This window comes from Suncus etruscus, chromosome 2, assembly GCF_024139225.1.
Source record: "Suncus etruscus isolate mSunEtr1 chromosome 2, mSunEtr1.pri.cur, whole genome shotgun sequence".
Lineage (NCBI taxonomy): Eukaryota > Metazoa > Chordata > Mammalia > Eulipotyphla > Soricidae > Suncus > Suncus etruscus.
Window position 1 is genome coordinate 969184 of NC_064849.1, and position 14332 is coordinate 983515.

The following is a 14332-nucleotide window of genomic DNA, read 5'->3' on the forward strand; positions in this document are numbered from 1 at the left end:
TTTAACATTCATGATCGCTTCCCAGTGATCTGCTTTTATGCCCTGTTTTGTTTGTTTATTTGGTTGGTTTGGGGCCATACCCAGCATGCTCCAAGATTACTCTTTTTTTTTGTTTTTTGGGCCACATCTGGTGGTGCTAAGGTGTTACTCCTGGCTGTCTGCTCAGAAATAGCTCCTGACAGGCACAGGGGACCATATGGGACACTGGGATTCGAACCAACCACCTTTGGTCCTGGATCGGCTGCTTGGCTGTGCTATCTCTCCGGGCCCCCAAAGATTACTCTTAAATGCGTTCAGGGATCACTCCTGACAGGCTCAGGGAATCGTGTGGGGCGCGGAGATAGAACCCGGATCAGCTGCATGCAGGGCAAGCACCCTAACCATAGTACTATCACTCTGACTTTTGCTTTGAACCCTTCATCACTGCCCTCCAACTCCCTCATTCTACACGTCAGTGAGAAAGGAACACACAATGGGTCTCCGCAAGCAACCAAAAGCGAAAACGTCCAGCACATGCAAAAAGGGGCACTGGCGGAAGGAACCGGAGGCCCACAGTGATGACATCACAACCATCCTGTTCTTAAGTCCTTCCTTTGCCAGACAACTTACAAGCTGAGCAGAAGGAACCACTCACCACTTGTTCCACAAAGTCCCAGTTGACTAAGGTGTCAGGATCAGCAAAATGAACGGTGTAGTCTTGGTCTTCCGACACCACAAACTGGCAGCTATGAACAGGGAAAGGAAAAGCCGACAGAGCGTGAGACCCCAACAAGTACCCAGCAGCAAAATCACAAGCGTCTCCCTTAGGACACAAAGGAAGCCATCAGCAGTCCTGGCCTATGGACACAATTAGGACCTCAGTCTCCACACCAAGTTCTGGCGCTGGAGGAAATCCAGGGCTCAGAGAGAAGATTAAACCATTTGTGCTGCCTTCAACCCCCACCAGCTGCCCGCTGGCCATTCTGGATCTAAAATTAACTGACGATGGCTTCATCACCCAAAGCAGGAAGTCAGGGTTCCTCCCTTGATGCCAGAAACCCCAGGACACAGCTTCTTTTTAGGCAGCAGAAAATACTATGCTCAGCCAGTCACCTGACTGACCAGCTTATACAATGAGAAAACAGTGCGATTACTCGAGTTTAACGGACTCCAGGGTCGATCTCATACGGAGACCAGGCCTAGGACACAAAAGGGAGCAGCTCTTCAGCATGTAACTCGATTCTCCCCACATTATCTTTCCTCCCCCCCTTCTCCGCTGTGTGGGAACACACAATAGGCAGCATCAAGGCAACTGTAGGGTGTTGGGACCACGTAATGTCAAAGACCAACCTGGGGTTCCCACAGTCAAGCGTGTGCTCCAACCCTCTGAGCAATCTCCCTGGTTAGGGGATTACGCTCGCTCAGTCAAAGGACAAAACCGATTCAAACTGAGGGTCAAATTCCTTTCTGTGTTTGCTTCTAAAATGTGGCAGAGCTGTAGAGACAGGCCCCAAGACAAATGGTCATGACCTGTCTGGATTTCCTCTGCTGGTAATGTAGCACCGTCTGTCCCCAGGCCAGCACCAGCAGCAAGACATGGGAAAGATTTAGGTGCTGAAACTCCCAGACACTTCTGTTATTTCATCATGGTAACACAGCATTAGCTCATCCTTTCCCACTTTGGGCGTGGGAGTGGGGGACAGCGGCTTAATTCCAAACTTTATTGGTTCCCAGGGATCAAACCCAGGAAAGGCTTCGCATAGATAACTACCATCGAGCTTGGCCAAGCATTATCATCTCAAGCACCGAGTTCACTTTGAGTGGGTTTTTAACACTTGCTAAGGAAAAAAATTAAAAGACCCAGATGAACTCTTTCTGTCCTTCTCCCACAAACATTTAGCTGTTTTGTTTGTTTGTTTGTTTTTGGGTCACACCCAGCAGTGCTCAGGGGTTACTCCTGGCTCTACACTCAGAAATGGCTCCTGGCAGGCTCAGGGGACCATATAGAATTCAGGGAATCGAACACAGTCCTTCTGCATGCAAGGCAAATGCCCTACCTCCATGCTATCTCTCTGGCCCCTCCCACAAAAAGAGAAAGAGTGAGAGCGAGAGAGAAGAAGTGAGAGAGAGGGAGGGGGGGAGAGAGAGAGAGAGAGAACACACGGTGGTCATTTGCCCTACACACAGCCAACTTGTGTTTTTTATTCTCAGCATCCCATAAGGTCTCCCCAAGCCCGGCCAGGAGTGATCCCTGAACACAGAGCCAGGAAGAAGCCTTGAGCATCACTGGAAATGACCCCAAACCCAAAACATAAGATGGAAAGAAATGAAATCTCATTGTAGTCCCACTGCCCCAAGGAACGAACTTCAGATTCCGCCCCGAACGGCTGTACTCACTTGGCCTGTAGAAAGAGCTCCTTGTTAAAGGGCTTGTGCCCCCACTTGTTCCTCTTCCCCCAGCCGCCATGTCCGCTGCCTTCGAAGTGGCCTGCCTGACCACGGGGTTCGAACGTGAAATTCAACAAGTGGTTCAGGTTGATCTTCTTAGGACCCGAGAACTGGGCAGGGCTAAACTCTGCCCGTTGAGCCTCTGCTACCTGAGGAGGGAAAAAAGAGTCAGGTGCGGCCCGGAGAGAGAGCACAGCGGCGTTTGCCTTGCAAGCAGCCGATCCAGAATCAAAGGTGGTTGGTTCGAATTCCGGTGTCCCATAGGGTCCCCCGTGCCTGCCAGGAGCTATTTCTGAGCAGACAGCCAGGAGGAATCCCTGAGCACTGCCGGGTGTGGCCCAAAAAAAAAAAAAAAAAAAAAGAGTCAGGTGCTAGTGACACTGCTCTAGAGTAGAAACCAGCATAGTCCGCCCTTCCTTCTAGTGTTTCAACAGGCACTAAGTAAATCGGAAGAAAGGGCTGGAATCCAGTCAATCCTCTCCCGAGAAGAAGAATGCCAAGGCTCCAGCCTCGACATGGCCGAGAGGGAGGGAGGACAGACTAAACTCAGGTGCACCTTCCAGCCTCCCATGACAGACAAGTCCTAGCATGAGCTTTTCTGGATAGCTTGAGCAGACTTGCTTCCTCATCCTTCTACAGTCCCCTGGGACTCAACAAGTGGCTGAGTCTCAGTTCCTTGGACTTGGTGTCTTCCCAGCAATGGCCATTGGTCAAACCATACTAGATGGGGCTTTTATAGTCTTTAGGATCTGTCAGGAACCTAAGGTGCACACTGCAGCTTATTGATTAAACAGATGGAATAAATGTATGTAAATAAATTAGTTGTCTCCAGGTACTGTCCAGAGATAGAACAGCAAGTAGGTGCTTGCCTTGCAGCAGCCAACATGAGTTCAATCCCCAATACCACATAAGATCCCCTGTAAAATCACCAGGAACGATTCCTGAGTGCAGAGCCAGGAGTATCTCCTAAGCACTGCTAGGTGCGGCCCCAAATCAAATCAAAACAAAAAACAAAACAAAACCATCTTTCCGGTATATCACCAGGAACCAAAACCAGATTCTATGCCTCGAAGGCTCGCGCACGCGTATGGCTTTCGTCTCATCCTCGGTCCAGAAAATACTCAAGCCATACCTCGTGTGTGTGTGTGTGTGTGTGTGTGTGTGTGTGTGTGTGTGTGTGTTTGTGTGTGTGGCTTTCGTCTCATCCTCTCGTGTGTGTGTGTGTGTGTGTGTGTGTGTGTGTGTGTCTTTCGTCTCATCCTCGGTCCAGAAAATACTCAAGCCATACCTCGTGTGTGTGTGTGTGTGTGTGTGTGTGTGTGTGTGTGTGTCTTTGTCTTTCATCTCATCCTCGGGTGTGTGTGTGTGTGTGTGTCTTTCATCTCATCCTCGGGTGTGTGTGTGTGTGTCTTTCATCTCATCCTCGGGTGTGTGTGTGTGTGTGTGTGTGTGTGTGTGTGTGTGTGTGTGTGTGTGTGTCTTTCGTCTCATCCTCGGTCGAGAAAATACTCAAGCCATACCTCGTGTATGTGTGTGTGTGTGTGTGTCTTTCATCTCATCCTCGGGTGTGTGTGTGTGTGTCTTTCGTCTCATCCTCGGTCCAGAAAATACTCAAGCCATACCTCGTGTGTGTGTGTGTGTGTGTGTGTGTGTGTGTGTGTGTGTGTGTGTGTGTGTCTTTCATCTCATCCTCGGGTGTGTGTGTGTGTGTGTCTTTCATCTCATCCTCGGGTGTGTGTGTGTGTGTGTGTGTGTGTCTTTCGTCTCATCCTTGGTCGAGAAAATACTCAAGCCATACCTCATCTCGTCTTCCGCCATTGAAAGAAGAGCTAAAGGGTTTGCTGCTGCCGCCGCCGCCCCGCTGAGGAGGCACCTTATTAAAAGTTTTGCTTTTCTGTGAATTGGAGCGACGGGACTGGTTGCTAAAGTTTTCATTTTTGGGATAAGAAGGTTCACGTTTGCGGTGATGACGCTTGGATCCACTTGAGTTCTTTCCATCTGAAAGGAGAAAAGCAAGACATTTCCTTAAGGAATGGGCAATGGGACTCTGCCTCTACCTCCCTACCAGGTTACTTTTTGGGGGGTAGGGTGGAGGTGAAAGCCCACATCCAGGGATGCTCAAGGGTAGCAGCTTCTGACTCTGTACTCAGGGGTCACTCCTGGCAGGCTTGGGGAGCGCAAGGGGTGCCGGGTCAGCCACAGTGCATGGCAAGTGCCCTACCTGTTATACTACCTCTCCAGCTCCCCTGATTTTATTTAAACAGAGTAAATGCCACATTACCTCAACTACAATAACATTAAATAACAAATAACCCTCCATGCTCTATAGACAATCTGGTTTTAAGGTGAGGTGTTGTGGGGCTTTGGTTGTTTTTGTTTGTTTGCTTTCTAATTGTTTTAACAAAGCCTAAAGGCACTTCCCTCTGGATGAATACATGATAGGTCATGTCACCTAAATTCTTGGTTCATATCTTTTTTGACAGAGCTAAGTCATCAACCACCACTTTGAAACATTCATGTGGGGCCAGAGAGATAGCACAGTGGTAAGGCGTTTGCCTTAGATGCAGAAGGATGGTGGTTTGAATCCCAGCATCCCATATGGTCCCCTGAGCCTGCCAAGGAGCGATTTCTGAGCATAGAGCCAGGAGTAACTCCTGAGTGCTGCTGGTGTGACCCAAAAACCAAAAACCAAAAAAAAAAAAAAAAAAGAAAGAAAATTCATGTGAGGGTTAGAGAAATAGTGCAGGGGTGGGGCTAGAGCTATAGCACAGCACAGTAGCAGGGCTTTTGCCTCATATGCTTCGGAACTGGGAAGGACCCGGGTTCAATTCCCGACATCCCATATGGCCCCCTGAGCCTGCCAGGAACAATTTCTGAGCGCAGAGCCATACGGAACCCCTGAACAACACTGGGTAAGGCCTGGGGGTCCGTCCACCAGGGGTGCAGAATAGGGGTCTAGTATTTCACCGGTGAACTCAGAACAATGAAAACAGGAGATCCAAACTTTTTTTTTTTTTTTTTTTTTTTTTGGTTTTTGGGCCACACCCGGTAATGCTCAGGGGTTACTCCTAGCTATGTGCTCAGAAGTTGCTCCTGGCTTGGGGGACCATATGGGACACCGGGGGATCGAACCGCAGTCCATCCAAGGCTAGCGCAGGCAAGGCAGGCACCTTACCTTTAGCGCCACCGCCCGGCCCCAGGAGATCCAAACTTTAAAATGGGCATGGGGAGGTAGGGGAGTGAACACTGGTGGTGAGTGGGAGCTAGAACCGAGGTCCTCAGTGAGGACCCCTTGGCACCACACAGCATCTTGGCTGAAAAAAGAACTCGAAGCTACCTGGCTGCTCCAGCAGCAGCTGGCACTGAATGTGTGAAAAGAGAGAATGCAGACCAAGTTTTGCCAGACCCTTCAATCCATAAAATCAGTTCATGGTAAGATTTCAAATAAACAGAAAATTCAGAGGGATACAGAACAACCTCATCTGAAATCTGGTGATCTGCAGATTGAGATAAAAATCAGATTCTGGGCCCGGAGAGATAGCACAGCGGCGTTTGCCTTGCAAGCAGCCGATCCAGGACCAAAGGTGGTTGGTTCGAATCCCGGTGTCCCATATGGTCCCCCGTGCCTGCCAGGAGCTATTTCTGAGCAGACAGCCAGGAGTAACCCCTGAGCACCGCCGGGTGTGACCCCCCCCCCAAAAAAAAAAAATCAGATTCTACATTGGAAATCTGAGCAGAAGCTGCAGCTGAGATGTGGCTGAGTGACAGCCTGACCCATGGGAGGCCCTCAGTAGGTTGGATCTCTCCATCCAATGAGAGGAAGAGAGAGAGCGCATCAAACAGGAGAGCTGCTTTCACTGCCTTCACTGATTACCACACGGGCAAGGAAACCATTTCATAAGGCTTCAGAACTGCTCTCTGATGGACAGTGAACTGCTTCTTTCCCCTTTTTATTTTTATCTGGAGGCGAGGGTGGGGGGGCCTCCTGGCAGTGCTCAGGGGACTGAAGGACCGTTGGCCACGTGCAAGTAAAGCACCTTAACCCCTGCATTCTCTCTCCAGCCCAGTGAAATGCTTGTTTATAAAACAGATCGCAAGTGACCACATAAAGATTTATTATTTTAGGAGCCTAAAATCAGCTCCTTCACCTTGCCTTCCAAGGCCCTGTGGGTAACAGACACAGAAATGAAGATCAACTCTTATCGCTAAGACCCGGCTTCAGGCAGCTCAAGATTGAAGTTGCAGTCAGGTCTGGGTCCCAGAGATAAGATGCAAAGTGCTGTTTCTGTTTGTTTTGTTTTGATGCAGTTTCTGGCAGTGCTCAGGAGCCATCCAAGCCCAGCGCTTGAGGGTCTCTCCAGGCAGTTCTGGAGGCCAGGAGAACCACGTGATGGAGGGGATCTAGCCCAGGTCTTGCAAGGCAAACGCCACTGTGCTATCTCTGCGGCCCGTGAAATCTTTTATAAACAACTTGCTAAGTAAGTGAAAGACAGAATTCTGTCTTTCCAATAGACAGCAAAATAGACAAAACAGTCCAGTTCCTAGAGAAATACATTCTCTGCTCCCAGTTTTAAGTATCAGCATCAGAAAGAGCTCTGAAAAACTAGTATGAGGCCAGTGTGACGATACTGCAGGGAGGGCATTTGCCTTGCACACAGCCGACCTGGGTTCGATCCCCGGCAAACCATATGGGTCCCCAGAGGCAGCTAGGAGTGGATCTGAGTGCAGAGCCAGGGGTGACCCCTGAGCTCTGGGTGTGCTGTGGCCCCCAAACAAGCAAACTAGTGCGTATGCGGGAAGCCTAGGTTGTACCTCCGATACCACAGGAGTCTCCGGAACATTTCTGAATGAGTGATACCCGAGGGGCATTCCTGGTGTAGGCCCTGAGCATTACCAGTGAAGCTCAAATCCAGCAAAAAGTCTCAAGCTCCAGAGTGCTGGTTCTCAATCCTCCTTCTCCAGTAGACAATAGACACACCACAGTATCATCTGGTGAAAGCTTTAAAATGATGGGTACCAGGAGCCAAAGGCCCAGCCAGGGCCGACCCAAGCGATCAGCAGGGAAGGTGCCCCACTCGTCCATATTTGAGGAAAGCCACACAAGTCCCCAGATTCTTCTCAAATGCCCGAGACCACCGAGACTCGTTCCGAAGTGAACAGACAAGACCACAGATTGCTCAACAGAGCCATGAGGCCACAAAGCAAACCCTGAAAACCTAAGGCAGCGCTGAATGGCTCCAGATCTCCTCGAAGGAAATTCCCTGCCGAAGAGCGAGCATTTGTTCTCCCCTTCTCTTACCCCCCCACTCGATGCAAGGCCATCAATTTTTCAGTGACACAATCTGGCACTGTCCAGGCTTTGAGCCCTCTACCTAGCCAACAGGTGGCCTAGCCCGGAGGTCAGAACACCAGCCAGGAAGTGCCGGCTGCTGATTTATGCTGTCATTGAGAGCAAGTGGCTTCCCCAACCGGAGCGGCTGACAAGCACTTTCAGAGGGCGACATCTGGTTATTACGGACCAGCTGACAACAAACCAAATCGAATCCCCCAAATCAGCAACTCTGAATGAAAGGGAAAGCAAGTTGGAATCGGGACTGACCAGAGTGCCAGCAAGGTAAACAAGGGCTGAGTGACTTTGCAAGAACTCACTTGGACCACAATTACAACAACTTCTCTCCGCCTGCCTTCCTGAGTCAACCTTCATTCCTTAACAGGCTATGGGAACTAGGAGAAAACTTTGGTCATGCCTACCACAGCGGTTGACACACAGCTATTATTTAGAAATCTATTAGTAAAACCACGTTTCCTGTCAAAAACTTTTGCTAGACTTCCAACAAAGTCATCTAACCAAGGGCTTGAGTCAACAGGTCTTGAAACTTTTTTTTTTTGGTTTAGTTTTGAACCACACCCGGTGGCGCTCAGGGGTTCCTCCTGGCTCTGCACTCAGAAATCGCCCCCGGCAGGTTCAGGGGACCGTATGGGATGTGGGGGGGATCAAACCCGGATCCGTTAGGGGTTCTCCATATGCATGGCAAAGGGCCTGCCACTGTGCTATATCGTCTCGGCCCCAAAATTCTTACATTTGTAAGTGTTTGGCTTTTTTTTGGTTTGGGGCCACACCCAGCAGTAGTCAGAGGTTACTCTGGCTTGGTGCCCAGGAAGGAACCCATGTCCGCCACATGCAAAGCAAACACCCCTCCTTGCTGTGCCATCCCTCCTGCCCTCTCCCGGTTTTCACTGAAGACTTCGAAGTGCCATTTTCAAAGCAACCAAAACCTCCATGTCCATCTGCAGTCCAGAGGCATCTTCAAGAGATCAGCCTACTGCTGAAATTAGAACAGCAGCAGGAATGCTAAGACAGTAAAGTTCACATATCCAACCTCAAAGTAACTGCTCCCTAACATCTCCCCTGCCCTTACTGGTGGCAGCACCCCCCATGAAGGGGCGGGGCAAGAGCTTGGCTCTAGGCCAGGAGCCAAGCCAGTGTCTGCTCAAACAGGGTCTTATCTCAGGCTTGTCTCTTTTTACCCTTTCCCACCATTCCCCTGGACTATCCTCGGGGAAGAGTCACTGTTCCAAGTTTTTCCCAACAGCACCTTTGCCCTACTGAAATGAAGTAGTTAGTATATGTTCAAGAAAAAAAAAATCCCATTTGGTGAGGCAGAATGAGAGCCCAACGTCTAAGGTGCTTCCCTTGCAACCGGCTGACCTGGGTTCAATTCCAACATCCCAGGCACCGGGAATGATTTTTTGTTTGTTTTTGAGCCACACTCCTCGTTGCTCCGGGGGTTACTCCTGGCTCTGTGTTTAGAAATTACTTCTTTTTTTGTTGTTGCTTTTTGCTTTTTGGGTCACACCCGCCAGCGCTCAGCGCCTGGCTCTATGCTCAGAAGTCGCCCCTGGCAGGCTCAGGGGACCATATGGGATACCGGGATTCAAACCACAGACCTTCTACATGCAAGGCAAACGCCCTACCTCCATGCTATCTCTCCGGCCCCCAGAAATTACTTCTGCCAGACTCAGGTGGAATGGAATGCAGGGATTGAACCCAAGTCAGCGGCATGCAAGGCAAATGCCTTCACTGTGTTATCACGCCGACCACCAGGAGCGATCCTTGAGCACAGAACCAGGAGAGCCCCTGAGCATTGCTGGATGTGACCCCCAAAAAGCTAAACATAACAACAACTATGTTTGAGAGACAGGAGTCAATAGTAAAGTGGACAGAGCATTTACCTTACAAGGGGCTGACCCAGGTTGGAGCCCCGTAACCCATGGTCCCCTTAGCACTTTCAGGAGTCATCCCAGAATACTGCCGGGTGTGGCCCAAAAACAAAGCAATAACAACAAAGATAAGACGTTCTGTTAGAGGCAGTCACCCAAGGCAAAGAAACCAGTAAGGTCACTCTGGCCAAAAATCAAAGTCCAATAGCCAAACATACACCTACTTGCGCAGGAAAGGCACTGAAGCCAGCCAGAGGAACAAAGATGTGTGTGTCCTCATCATGCATGACATGCAAAAAGGATTTCTGTAGGGTTCTGAGCCGTACCTAAATCAAGTTCAGGGCTCTGAGCTCAGGTAGGACTGGCAGGACTCAGGGACCGTAGGGGATGCGGAGGTCGAACCCAGTGGGGCCATGGACACTGCAAGTGCCATTGTCCTCTCCCCTTGGACCATGTCAACCCTTTTCTGTGGCGCAATTCTGACTTGTTTTTTCTTCTTGTGCCTCATCCCCAACCCTTCTACCTATATCAAATGCCTTCCCTTTTCTGGCCTGGTCTGGGCCTGACCCCCCACCCCCACTTACGTGATTTCCAGCTGTAGCCTCCTAGGAACATGCCCACCCCAGACAAGAGAAATCAGGAGGGATTCACGAATGTAGGGCATGAAAAGGGGAGTCAACACTTAAGAACCAGGGCCCAAGAGAACCATGTTGGTGGCTGCCTCCTTTGAGTCCAAGCACAGATCATCCTGAGCACTGCCAGGAGTGACCCCAGAGCAGCACATAAGCAATTCGGGTGAGACCCACCCTAAAAAATGTTTTAAATTGGGCCCGGAGAGATAGCACAGCGGCGTTTGCCTTGCAAGCAGCCGATCCAGGACCAAAGGTGGTTGGTTCGAATCCCGGTGTCCCATATGGTCCCCCGTGCCTGCCAGGAGCTATTTCTGAGCAGCCAGCCAGGAGTAATCCCTGAGTACTGCTGAGTGTGGCCCAAAAACAAACTAACAAAAAAAAAAGTTTTAAATAGGGGCCGGAGAGAAGCATGGAGGTAAGGTGTTTGCCTTTCATGCAGAAGGTCGGTGGTTCGAATCCCGGCATCCCATACGGTCCCCTGAGCCTGCCAGGATCGATTTCTGAGCATAGAGCCAGGAGTAACCCCTGAGAGCTGCCGGGTGTGACCCCAAAAAAAACAAAAAAAAAAAGTTTTAAATAAAAATCCCAGGGTCATAACGGTAGCACAATGGTAGGGGCATTTGCCTTGCATGCAGCTGACCCTGACAGACTCAGGTTCGATTCCTGGCATCCCATAAGGTCCCCCAAGCCTGCCAGGTGCAATTTCTGAGCACAGAGCCAGGAGGAACCCTGAGCTCCACGGGATGTGGCCCAAAAACAAACAAACGAAAAAATTTGTCTGAACCAGGGATGCAACTCAATACAGTACTATAGTACTTGCCTTGGCTGTGTGTGTTGGGCCTGGGTTCAATCTCTTGACCCCCATAAAAATAATCACAGAACCGCCAGGATGTGGTTCAGTGGTAGAACTTGTGCCTTAAATATGTCAAGTTCTGGCATCCAATCCCTCCCTAGCACCAAAAAAAAAAAAATTAGTCAAACTGAACCCACCAGTTACTTATTCACAAGTATGCAACATCTGAAGTTTGAAATATCAATAGTGACAAGGAATGACCTTAGTCAAATTACAACAGAAGTCTGCCTCAATCTGTTGGGACTATCAGAGTTCCATGGTGAACAGATTTCATGTCAGAAGTCACCACAAGATGTGGCCAAAATAAACAAACAAGCAAGAAACAAAAAACCAAAAAACAGAAAACTGAAAGTATTTACTACAGCTAATTCATGATCATACATTAGTGGCCTAAAGAAGGAACCTGGAAGGGGCCGAACAGGTAACACAGCGGTATGGCGTTTACCTTGTACTCGGCCAACCCGGGACAGACCCGGTTTCAATTCCAGGCATCCCACAAGGTACTTGAACCTGCCAGGAGTAACTCGAGTGCGCCAGATGTGGCCGTCCCCAACCCCCCCCCCCCCCCCGAAAAAAAGAGGATCCTCAAAAATGTAGTTGCAGAATCAGATCTCTGGAGATATCAAAATGAGTATCTTTAATGCCTGGTAACAGTAAAAGTGAAATAGCAAATCAATCATATCACCTACACAGAGATCCAGCTCCAACCCCAGCCAGGAAGAATGACGCCTAGAATGCTAAAGGGAATCTGAGTGATCAAGTCATATGCTCACAAAACACCAAAGTTAATGTTTTTAGGGGGAAATCTTAGGGAGGATGCGCAGGGATCACTTCTGGCTCTGCACTAAGGAATCATGCCCGCCAATGCTTGGGGATCCTACGGAATATCAGAGATCAAACCCAAGTCGACCCCCCAAATTAATTTCTATGCTACTTACTGCCTGAGGAGGCCTGAAAGGCACCACTAATCCCGATTTACTTTTGTTTTGGGGGTGTTTATTGTCTAAGTTTTGCAGACACACACCTGGTGGTAGTCGATGGTTAGCCCCGGCTCTACACTCAGTGATGCCTCCAGGAAGCGCTCATGCTGGGGTGGGGGGGGCCACATGGGATGCCGGGGATAGAACATGGGTGGGCAGCAGGCAAGTCATGCACCCCACCTCCCCGCCTTAGCTTTTTCAAAGTATTTCTTATCCAAACAGCTGAGCTCCACTTGAGATCCTGGCACAACAGGTAAAACGCAAGTTCGCTCCATCTGGCAAACTCTGCACTCAAATGACTGATTGGCCTTTACAGTTTTTGTCTTCAGACAGTCCTGACAGTTTTTAAATCTTAAAAAAGTTTTGAACAGGGGCTGGAGGGACAGCACAGCAGTAGGGCGTTTGCCTTGCACGCTGCTGACTGGAACAGAGCCGAGATGGATCCCCGCCATTCCATAAGGTTCTCTGAGCCTGCCAGGAGAGATTTCTGAGCAAGCGCAGAGACAGGAATAACCTGTGAGCACCGCCGGGTGTGGCCCAACACCAAAAAGAAAAAGTTTTGGGGCCGGAGTGGTGGCGCATGCCATAAAGCGTCTGCTTGCGAGCGCTAGCCTAGGACAGACCGCAGTTCGATCCCCTGGCGTCTCCTATGGTGCCCCAAGCCAGGAGCGATTTCTGAGCACATAGCCAGGAGAAACCTTGAGCGTCACAGCTGAAAACCAAAAAAAAAAAAAAAAAAAAAAAAAGTTTTGAACACCCAGACCTTCACTGGGGATCCCCAAAGGTCCCCTTCCTGCCACACAGCCACAGTGCCGCCTCCCCATGCCTCCTGATAGAATCCTGATACAAAGAGAACTGAGTCTGCGAGCTTTTTAAGGATAGAACTTGCAAGACTGCCAACGACCTCCCGATCTCTGGGCCTGCTCTTTTGGGAGCTGGAACCCATTCCGTCCAGCAGACCGGGTGAGTGAGTGTGGTAACAGGTGGAAGCCGAGCCCAGGCCCTGCCACATGGGGACGGCCTTATCGTCGTGACAGCCACGATCCTGAGAGGCGTGACCACAGCCGCGCTGCCAAAATCTGCCCTGGAAGAGGAACACTCCCTGGGTCCACGAACACAAACAAACAGGCCTGGTGTGTACTTAGTCCAGCAGGCAGCAAGCCCGCTCCTAGGAAGGCTCTTAAAGCTACTGCAGCTCCCTTTTGTTCTCTCCACCTTGAGCACAGACCATTGAGAAAAGCAGGTACTGCGGGTCTTTGAAAAGAGGCTGAGGCTGAATCCGGAGCCTACAAACCCAACGCCTGGACGGGACGGGACGGGGCGGGTCGAGAGGCCTGTCCGGTGAAGTCAACGTCAGGTCCCAATACATTAAAACCGCCCTCCACCTCCTCCTCTCGTTTACACCCAACACCTACCCCGGCGGTAATTCCCTCAATTTGAAGGGCCCAACCACTTGGGGAGGCGGACGGCCAGGCCAAGGCATCTGGGCCTGCCTGCGAATGATCTCACCTTTTCTAAACCTCAGTCTCCTGGTCCGCAAGACGGACGGACACAAGGGGGGCTCGGAGCGAAGGACAGCGCCGAGTTAGGGCGAGCATTTGGACGGCCCTGGGTTCCCTCCCCAGCGTCCCATCGGTCCCCCGGAGCTCAGAGCCAGGAGTGAGTGACCCTGAGCGCTGCTGGGCGTGGCCCAGACCCAAAAGCCAAAATGGACCCAAGGATCGTGCCTAGACACGGGTGTGAGATGAAAGAGTAGCGGGCGCTGCTCCAGAGGGTGTGTGCAAAAAGAGGGGTGTGTGTCTGTGTGCGTGTCGAAGCTAATGGGTGCCGAGGGACCAGGGGGTCGTGCCGCCAAAGGGTCGGCACCCCGTGAACTCGGGGGAGTGGGGGGCGTGCAAGGAAGGGGAAGGCGGGATCTGGAGAATGAAGACCATCGGATCAAACGAAGCAAGCGGAGGCCAGTCCTGCGTCCCGCCCCAGCAGGGAAAGAGGGAGGGGAGAGAAGGGGCGCCCCATCGCGAGTGCGAGCGGGCGAAGGGGGGCGTCCTCACCGCTCTTGGGCTTAGACTCGGCGGCCGGGCCGGCCGAGGAGGCGGAGGCGGAGGCGGCGCTGGGCGCGCCGGCCCTGTCCATGTCGGGCGCGCAGGGGGCGGCGCAGGCGGGCGCGGGGCTCAGCGGCATCCGCGGGGGCGGCGGCGGCGGCGATCGGAGCGGGGCGG

General features: G+C 51.1%; 1 protein-coding gene and 1 non-coding gene across 2 annotated transcripts in view; both read right to left on the bottom strand.

Moving 5' to 3' along the window:
- RNF10 (ring finger protein 10) overlaps window positions 1-14294 on the bottom strand; it is a 32823-nt gene extending 18529 nt beyond the window's left edge. The window contains exons 1-4 of the mRNA XM_049767779.1: window positions 14165-14294; window positions 4226-4425; window positions 2377-2576; window positions 635-725 (exon numbers count right to left, since the gene is read on the bottom strand). Of these exons, the coding sequence (XP_049623736.1) occupies window positions 635-725; window positions 2377-2576; window positions 4226-4425; window positions 14165-14294 (621 nt within the window). The remainder of the gene's footprint in view (window positions 1-634; window positions 726-2376; window positions 2577-4225; window positions 4426-14164) is intronic.
- Window positions 1462-1594, bottom strand: LOC126002510 (small nucleolar RNA SNORA55). The gene has a single exon (XR_007493201.1). It is a non-coding gene; the product is annotated as a small nucleolar RNA SNORA55 (small nucleolar RNA).
- Window positions 14295-14332: the final 38 nt, after the last annotated feature.